This window comes from Pinus tabuliformis, chromosome J (genome assembly GCF_031772625.1).
Source record: "Pinus tabuliformis cultivar Carrire ecotype Pingquan chromosome J, CPIR1, whole genome shotgun sequence".
NCBI lineage: Eukaryota > Viridiplantae > Streptophyta > Pinopsida > Pinales > Pinaceae > Pinus > Pinus tabuliformis.
Genome location: NC_142295.1, coordinates 110,805,104 through 110,815,264, shown reverse-complemented (window position 1 = coordinate 110,815,264; position 10,161 = coordinate 110,805,104). Strand labels below are relative to the sequence as shown.

The 10,161-nt window shown below is 29.2% G+C and overlaps 1 protein-coding gene across 1 annotated transcript; it reads left to right on the top strand.

Moving 5' to 3' along the window:
* Positions 1 to 5,164: 5,164 nt before the first annotated feature.
* Positions 5,165 to 9,331, top strand: LOC149225781 (abietadienol/abietadienal oxidase-like). Its single transcript, XM_089377312.1, has 9 exons — positions 5,165 to 5,468; positions 6,296 to 6,623; positions 7,105 to 7,254; positions 7,668 to 7,904; positions 8,100 to 8,186; positions 8,387 to 8,465; positions 8,589 to 8,704; positions 8,790 to 8,908; positions 9,093 to 9,331. Exons 1-9 carry the CDS (start codon positions 5,230 to 5,232, stop codon positions 9,181 to 9,183), a joined length of 1,446 nt encoding a protein of 481 aa, XP_089233438.1. The 5' UTR covers positions 5,165 to 5,229; the 3' UTR covers positions 9,184 to 9,331.
* The last annotated feature ends 830 nt before the right edge of the window (positions 9,332 to 10,161 follow it).

The following is a 10,161-nucleotide window of genomic DNA, read 5'->3' as shown; positions in this document are numbered from 1 at the left end:
TGTGCAGATGAAGGGCTTAAGGAGGTCAAATTGAGGCTTGAGGCTTGAGGCTTAGATCTACAAAGTGTTGGAGGGACAGAGGCCTAGGGTTTGCGCAGATGCACATTTCAAGGAGTCAGGTTGGAAGCTTGTTGCTTGAGACTGCGCAGTTCATAGAAGAAGGTGACTAGAAAGTGAGGCTACGTAGTTCTGGAGCTCAAGGGTTAGGGTTGAGCCCTGAGACTACGTAGTGTGCACTTATAGAAGGCAGGAACTGCACATTGTGCAGTTACAAGAGGTAAGGTCTGAGATTGAAGGTTGATACTACAGAATGCACAGTTCAGGAAGGCTGAGTGAGGTCAATTTGCTCAAGAAGGCACTTTTATGGATTTGGCTAAGTGCGGGATCAATGAAGACCAAATGAACAAGGAAAAAACTTGAGCATGATCATACACTTAGAACAATTGAAGACACAACATCGGTCACTTAGAACAATTGAAGACACAACATCGGTCACTTAGAACACATGAACAACATAATCCCCTTAATGCGACGATAATGCAATAGCTTTCCCCAAGTGTGACACTAAAGGTACACTTTGTGACGATAGTGACAACATTTATGCAACAATGCTTGAATATTTGGGAATCAGTATAATACATGTCTATATGATAAGTAAGACTCATTGATACCAAATTTACCCCTTGAAACTGACCATAACTACATTTACATGATATGCGACTCTTGCCATGCTAAAAAACGATGCTTTGGTTTTCTTCCAAACGAAACTAGAACACTTAGAGAGAAAACACATGTAATGACTCTTTATACTTGCAACGACAACATGCAAGTCAAAGTAGGCTCCAAAATATGGATGTAGGCCAAAATGTTTTGAGGGTGTTATATCAACGACAACACCAACTTACTCTTATGTTTTGACTCGACTGAGCTAGTCCCTCCAACACATCTAATGGTTAATTTGTAGAGAGATGTAGACAAAATACATTCATTCCTCTCCCAATTCACATAATGTGGGGAATTTTGAATACTAGGAAAGATACTATATTTATGGACAAACATCCATCTTCATTCACCGTTATATACAAGCTCAATTACTTAATGTTTCCTATGGATTCAAAAGGAATATATCCAAAGCATTGCAAGCAATTCATGCATTGCCTTAGTGTTTTTGTGATTTTTCATCAAGGGGGAATCATAATTTTTAAACCTTTATAGTATAATAATGCATATAGATTCTTTATAAAAAAATAGAAATGAATACAATAACATTCACATATAGTACTCATATAATTACCCTAAAAGCCCTTAACCAAGATTATTAGCAAGTGTTTAGAGCCGCACCTCCAACTCACATTGTATGAACACCATTTATAATACAATATATAGGATTCCATGACATCCAAAACCCTAACCCATTAACAAATTTTACATTCATTAATCAAAACTATATTACAATGGGTGAAATTTTTTTTTTGTTAAATATACATATATAAACTTAATTTGAAAACAAACTAATTAACATTAACTAAACAATTTAATTCTATTAGTTTAGAATTAATAGATTATTAATCCATGATACAATATATAATAAAAATTATTAAAACTTACATTAAAACATTAATATAATAATATTTATTAATATTAATATAATCAATCTCACCTTTCAGTAATCTTGGGTTACCTTGCCGGCTCGTTCTGTTCTACTCCCAACACTAACCTATTTGTTGGACATTCATGAGATCTATTCTTTCTTATCTTTTTACATCTTAATAATGAACCTCAGTAGAAGGTTCGAAACGTAGATGAAAATTTCTCAGATGCGATGGATCCGGAAAGATTAGTACAACAAAAAAATAATTGTCAAAAAATGCCAAAAGAAAGCCCATAATGGACTTAAAATAACTGATTTTTCTTTTGTGTTCAACACATTAATCCATATCCAAGGGGGGCCTATCCAATCTCCCTTGTGATCACCTTAGTGGAATGTATGCCACATGGAGCTAATCATGAAATGAATATAACACATTCCCAACAAGAATCCTGGCATTAATCTGGGTGAGGACATAATTTGCTACATCAAGAGATTGGTCTCCTTCAAGCATAAGACAAGTACACACTCTAAGAATAATACAAAAATATGTGATATCGAAATAGTTATTTCCATTACTCTAAATATTAAGGTTTTGTTTTGTGATATACTTAGGCTCCCAATTGGTATGCAATTGGATAGATGGGTGAGCCCATGAACACATCTCACTCTTTCCATATTGTAAAGAAATAAAAAACACTATGCCTAGGTTCCATATATTATCCTTCATTAACTTCTACAAGGAATATAATTTAGCGGCAAATAAGCTTGTCAAAGAGTCTTGCAAATCAATAAAATGTAAGGTTAGATTACCTATTATTAATCAACATGGAGCAACTCCATTAGGTGGATTCCTATCACGTCATTTCGCTAGATCTTATACACATGATACTATTGTTGACATTCCAAAATAAAATGTTTTTCTTTAAATTGTTATAGTTTTTTATAGAAACTATCACCATTGTAAATGGAGTGTATGTAGAGGTTGAGGAAATATTACTTCCTTTGATTTTTGTTTAACCTTGTGGAGATGTAGACAATGTATATGTTTTTTGAATCCAAAGCATAGACTTAATGCTAATATCCCACACTTGTGGTTCATTTTACATATAATTCATAATTAATATCTAAATAAGATTATCAATATTTTTCTCTCACTAATGTGTGTGTCTGTCATTAAATTTTGGTTTAATGGCAATTTGGAGCAATGATTATGGTTAAGAATTTGGCTTAATCCTCCTTTATTAGTTTGAGTAATTTATATTGGTTTATGTATTCATTTGTATCTTTGTCTAGCAATGTCAAGTAACTTTTAAAGCTAACTTAAATTAAATAATAATAGTATTTTAATTTTAAGGTCATAGTCAAGACAAACACCAAATTGGTGTATGAAACTCTCTTGTTTGTGAGACAAAAGACCCACCTCCACACAAGATGTGACTACTATAGTCTACAAAAACATGCATACTCTACCCCTCTTTAGATTTGAACATGTAACCTCTTAGGAGGAAACATTAAAGTTAACTTAAACCAATTATGTCAATATGTATACTTATTCATATATTTCTAACATTGACAGGAACAAATACAATTATATTAGTTTGCATACTTTTACATATCCTTCTTAATGATGTTGGATGGAATTAATGCAATTTAATTTGGTTTAGTTCAACATCACCCATAACTATAACCATTTTATGGAATAAATAGTTAATAATTACTACAATTGTATAAGATGATGCTATTAAATTATAGTATCTATTTTTGTTATCAATATGTGCCACTTTTTTACCTACATTTTCTTTGTATTGATTAATTTATTTAAATTTAATGACTTTTGTAAGAATATTGATGGAAGATGCAGGTAAGACAAACTTTTGAAATAAAAAAGATATAAAATAATTGACATTTTTGGATTTACATTCATCATGTTAATAAATAAAACTTTCATATAAAGGCATGCTTCTTCTATTCAATAAACAACCTGGTTTCATTCTAGACTTAGTCTAATAAAAAAAAAAAAGTAGGTTGACACTATATTAAGCTTAGCTTAGTGTATATATATCTTTCAAAAAGGACACATCAATATTTATGAACAATTTAATTTATATAACTAAACTAATATAAAATAAATTAAAAAGAAATTTAATAAATTACTAAAACATATATTCATGTAAACATAAATTTAAATACAAAAAATTTAAATTCAATGAATTTTATAAGAATATTGATGGATGTTGTAGGTAAGACAAACTTTGAAATCAAAAGGAAGAAGATAATTGTTATTTTTGGATTTATGTTCATCATATTAATAAAGAAAATTAACTCAAGGAGTTTGGAAATGGAAACCACATAAGAGGATTAAAGCTATCCCAAGAGGTAAATATTTAATTTATATAACTAAACTAAGGTAAACTATATTAAAAAAACAACATAAAAAATAAAATTTAATAAATTACTAAAATATATATTCATGTAAACATAAATTAAATACAATAAATTTAAATTTAATGAGTTTTGTAAGAATATTGATGGAAGATGTAGGTAAGACAAACTTCTGGAATAAAAAAGATATAAAATAATTGACACTTTTGAATATATGTTCATCATATTAATAAATAAAACTTTCATATAAAAACATGCTTCTTTTATTCAATAAACGACCTGGTTCCATTCTAGACTTAGTCTAAAAGACTTAGCCTAATTTTTAAAAAAATAGGTTGACACCATTTTAGACATATCTATATAGATATATAAGAGACACATTAATGAACAATTTAATTTATATAATTAAACTAATATAATATTAAATTAAAAAATTAATATAAAAATTGAAATTTAATAATTTACTAAAATATGTATCTACGTAAACATAAATTAAAGTGCAATAAATTTAATGAGTTTTGTAAGAATGTTGAAATTTAAATTTAATGAGTTTTGTAAGAATGTTGATAGATAATGTAGGTAAGACAAACTTTTGAAATCAGAAGAAAGAAAATAATTGATAGTTTTTTATTTTTGTTTATCATATTAGTAAATAAGAGCTTTTTTGGTTTAATAAGTTGACTTCATTTTAGGTTGAGTATATATATATATATATATATATATATATATATATATATATATATATATATATATATATATTAATGTAAAAAATTATATTTTTTCTTTATAAAATATGTTTATCAATATTTATCAATCATTTAATCTGTACCACCCTATTAATATAAAATAAATTAAAAACAAATTTAATAAATAACTAAGACCTATAAACATAAATTAAAGTGAAATAAATTTAAATGATGAAAAATGTAGTAGGACAAATTTTTGAATATGGATAGAAAATGTAGGTAAGACCAACTTTTGAAATAGTTAACAATTTTTTTCATATCAAAGACAAGTTGAATTCTAGAATATGTCTAATTTCGTCGGATGCGACAAATTTTGGAATTTTGGAATTTTGGATTTATGCGATTACCTGAAATGCGACAAATTTTGGGATCCATACACGGTAGTAGCCGCCGAGATCTTCAGCTAGCCATCAATCTCATTAATTAATCGAGCACCATAAAGAGCCCACCGGGGGTAATAGTTCTCCAGCATCAGAACCAATATCCACTGATAGGATTAACGAGGCGCCAATGGCAGACCAAGTATCATTACTGTTGGTGGTGTTCACCGTAGCGGTGGCGCTCCTCCACCTTATTAACAGGTGGTGGAATGCCCAGGGAGGCCAGAGAAAGACTAATAATGAGAAGAATCAGGAGGTCCATCTGCCTCCTGGTTCGACTGGATGGCCACTGATTGGCGAAACCTACAGTTATTATCGCTCCATGACCAGCAATCGTCCCAGACAATTCATCGACGACAGAGAGAAAAGGTAATAAGCTCTGTGTGTGTTTTGCTTCGTTTGGTTTTTTTTTTTTAACTTTTAGCAATGTGCAGTACAGAGGGGTTTTATCAATGTGTTGTGCACAGGCTTTTGTTTGGTTGAAATGTGCAGTACAGAGGAGATTTATCAATGTGGGGTGCAGAGTTTGTTGGGTTGAAATAATATAAAAAATAAGTTCATGGTTGAAATAATATCAAAAATAGGGTTATAATATTTCAAAATAGGATGGTTTCAAATAAGAGATCTCATTTAAATTGAAGAATCTGAAGTAAGTTCGAATAATTAATTTTATTTTAGATTTCAAAATATTTTTGGAAATGCTTGTTTGGGTAGTTTAATTGGTAATGGTCATGGAAATGAAGTTTTACCCAACAGGAACTAGAAGTTTTAGGTTCAAATTTTGTGTTAGCTTCAGCCATATGTTGTAAAAATCTGCTGGCCTCGGCCATATGTTGATTTTCCCTCTGAAAAAAACAGAATGATTTAGATTGGTAAATCATAGAATTTTTTTGTCTTGGAAAGAGAAATATATGATTTAGATTGGTAAATCATAGAATTTTTTGTTTATGGAAAAGATAACTTGTACTCTGTATTTTTTGAAATATAAGAATGATTTAGATTTGGTGTAGTATTTATGATTTAGATTGGTAAATCATATAATTTTATGTCTTGGGAAGATAAGTTGAGTACTGATATTCACAGCAGAATTAATCAATTATGAATATTAACATCAGAATATCAGAAACAGGAGATACATTATATCGTAGGGCTCTGCATTAATATAAAATTCATTCATGTGGATATTGACATAACAGATACGATTCGGACATTTTTGTATCTCATTTATTTGGAAGCCAAGCAGTTATATCATCGGATCCCCAGTTCAACAAGTATGTTCTGCAAAACGAGGGGAGGTTTTTTCAAGCTCATTACCCCAAGGCACTGAAAGCTTTGATAGGCGATTACGGGCTGCTCTCGGTGCATGGCGATCTGCAGAGGAAGCTCCATGGAATAGCGGTGAATTTGCTGAGGTTTGAGAGGCTGAAATTCGATTTCATGGAGGAAATCCAGAATCTCGTTCACTCCACGCTGGATAGATGGGTAGAAAAGAAGGAAATTTCTCTGCAGAATGAATGTCACCAGGTAAGTGAATTTTTTTTTTTATAGTTATTTTTATTTAAATTTAGATTTGGGAAATATTTTGGAATTTGATAACTTGATTAACGAAGTATGATGAATTTATAAAATATGTTTGAAATTTACAACTTAATTCAACTGCTGTAGTCTGACCAAACTGTTTTTTTGTCTCGAAAATTATGGAAATTTCTGTCATAATTTGATAAAATTTTGCAGGAAATTTTCTAGATCCTAGTTATACTTGTCAATTTTCAATATTTGGTGTGCTCCAGATGTTTTTGATAGTGCTGAATCCATTTCCACCATCAAAAACATAATTCAAACACCGCTACTGCATGATTTTTTGAAATTTTTTTGCCCAAATTCCAGATATTTTACCTTCCCGACAATTACTCCACCTCCATAAACGCCTTTAAATTCAATTAAGTTCAAATTTATTTGTAATTCATACAAGGAACTATTACTAATTAATTATTTGTTGGTGTAGATGGTTCTCAACTTGATGGCCAAACAACTGCTCGATTTATCTCCTTCCAAAGAGACAAATGAGATTTGCGAGCTATTCGTTGACTATACCAATGCAGTGATCGCCATTCCCATCAAAATTCCTGGTTCTACTTATGCAAAGGGACTCAAGGTAGGTATTTCATTAAAATTGTAAAATACCCTTAATATAACTCAAGTTTTATAAAATACCCTTAATATAACTCAAGTTTTATAGTTATTAAAAAATAAGGTTTTAACGAATTAAAACTTCATTTTACTGTACAATAACTTTGTTTTTATAGTTTTCAAAATAGGAATCTGAAGAATTGAAATAACCTCCTTTATGATGCTGTACATTGATTTTAATTTTATTTTTATAGTTATAATTATGAAAAAAAAAATCTGAAAATTTGATATAATCTCATTTTAAAATTAAGTTATCAAAATAGAGATTTGAAGAATTGAGATAACTTTATTTTATGATGTTGATCATTAACTTTGTTATTATAGTTATGAAAATAAAGATTTGAAGAATTGAAATAACCTCATTTTATGATGTTGTAGGCAAGGGAGGTCCTCATAAGAAAGATTTCCAACATGATAAAAGAGAGAAGGGATCATCCTCATATTGTTCACAAAGATCTGTTAACTAAACTTTTGGAAGAAGACTTTATTTCTGATGAAATTATTTGTGATTTTATATTATTCTTGCTCTTTGCTGGACATGAGACTTCTTCTAGAGCCATGACATTTGCTATCAAGTTTCTCACAACTTGTCCCAAAGCATTGACTCAAATGAAAGTAAGTATAAATTCATTGAATCAAATAAATTTAAGTATATGTATAGAATTTATTTGTTATCAAATATTTATTTATTATGTGAAGCGAATTGGAAGGGATGAAAGTGTTTATAGTTTTTCATTTTCAATTTTTATGCTTATTAAATTTTTTGATTTATAAAATTATGTAATGAAATATTTTATGTTGATATGATAGGAAGAACATGATGCTATATTAAAAGCCAAAGGTGGTCATAAGAAATTGGAGTGGGATGATTATAAGTCAATGAAGTTCACTCAATGTGTATGTAAATTATTACTTTTTTTCCGCTCAATTCTTATTAACAAGGACGTTATTAGAAAGGATATGATTTGAGATTTGTTAGCCTTGTTAAAGTGATTAGAAAGTTTTTTTTAATAACTATTAAAAAACAATATTTATTTTATGATCCAAACTATGGAATATGGATATAAAGGTTGTGATTTCAATTTCATTCTTTACAGGTTATAAATGAAACACTTCGACTCGGTAACTTTGGCCCTGGGGTGTTTAGAGAAACTAAAGAAGACACTAAAGTGAAAGGTATTGTTGAGTTTTTATTTGGTAGATTTTATTCTCGGTTACATACTTTTTCTAAATATTTTTACTTAATCATGTGTATTAAATTGTTGGTGTTAACATAATTTTGATCAATGTGTTTTATAGATTGTCTCATTCCAAAAGGATGGGTGGTCTTTGCTTTTTTGACTGCAACCCATCTAGATGAAAAGTTCCACAATGAAGCTCTTACATTTAATCCATGGAGATGGGAATTGGATCAAGTAGGTTCATATTTATGATGCACTCTAAATTGAAAATTTATATGGTAAAATAATTGCATAACTAAACTTATCCATAAATTTTCAGGATGTATCGAATAATCCCTTATTTTCACCTTTTGGAGGGGGAGCTAGGCTTTGTCCAGGGTCCCATCTTGCTAGGCTTGAATTGGCACTTTTCCTTCACATATTTATCACAAGATTCAGGTTTATTTCTCCTCTTTCCATATGTTTTACAATATTTAAAACTTTAGATCATCATTACTCAAAATGTTTTTATAAATTAACAATATTTTATAAACATTTAATTCAAAACATAGACAATATAATTATTATGAAAACATTTTAAAATTAACAATTATATTGATTATTGTTATTATGTATATTGCAGATGGGAAGCACTTGCTGATCAACATCCCTCATATTTTCCATTACCTTATTTACCTAAAGGCTTTCCTATGCGCCTTTATAACAGAGAATGAAGAAATAATTTGTTTATTTTGATGTAATACTTATAAATAAGCATAACTTTAAATTAGCGAATATACTAATTATAAAAAAAAAAAAAACCATAATTTTAGTTTATTTTATAATTTGATTTTAAATTTATATATTGTATTTCTTTATTAATTTCTCATTAATATTAACAACTATGTTACTCAGATAACCAATATTAATGGAAAAATAAGAGGGATAGGTGACTCCTATGTATTAATTGATTTAAGCTTTGATAACTATTATTACAATATTGCAGATAGATGCCCTCTCAAAAATACCTCTAGAAATTGTTGTCATATGAACTTTAGTAATAATAGTGGAGAAGCTTTAAGACTAGATTTAATGTTTTTATGTAGATTCCAAAGTGGAATTTCCTTTACATGATGGTGAAATGGATACTTTATGCATTGACAAATTGATTCTTATGATGCAGTGAAATAATATATAAATGAAGAGAAATATTTTTAGAAATGTACAAATAATCATTGTTATGGTGAGATAATTTGTGTGTGATGCAAGAAATTTTTCATTTAGGCAATGATCTTGTATGAACCAAGTTTATTTTTGCAACTAATTAGATATGTTTCTTATTTTAACTCTCTTTAATGTGTTTTCAGTGGATTATAAGGTTCAAGTAATCCTTCATTTTATAAATCAAAAATCACCTAATGTGGATAATTTTATTTTAGTGTGCATATCTTCAAATTTTCCAAAAGTATTAGAAACAACAAATTGTCATTTATGAAGGATTATAACATTCTCATGGGATATGTTAACACCATTTAAGGATTTGTGTTTGTATTAATCTCCAACATGATACCATTTTTTTCTCAAGAAATCATTTTCACATGATTTACTTGCATTACAAAATGTCATGTGTGATGCTTATTTCCACGTCTTTGACAAGAGATTCCATTTCTTGTTTTTCTGTAGCAACAAACTTTTCTTATTGGGATCACAAA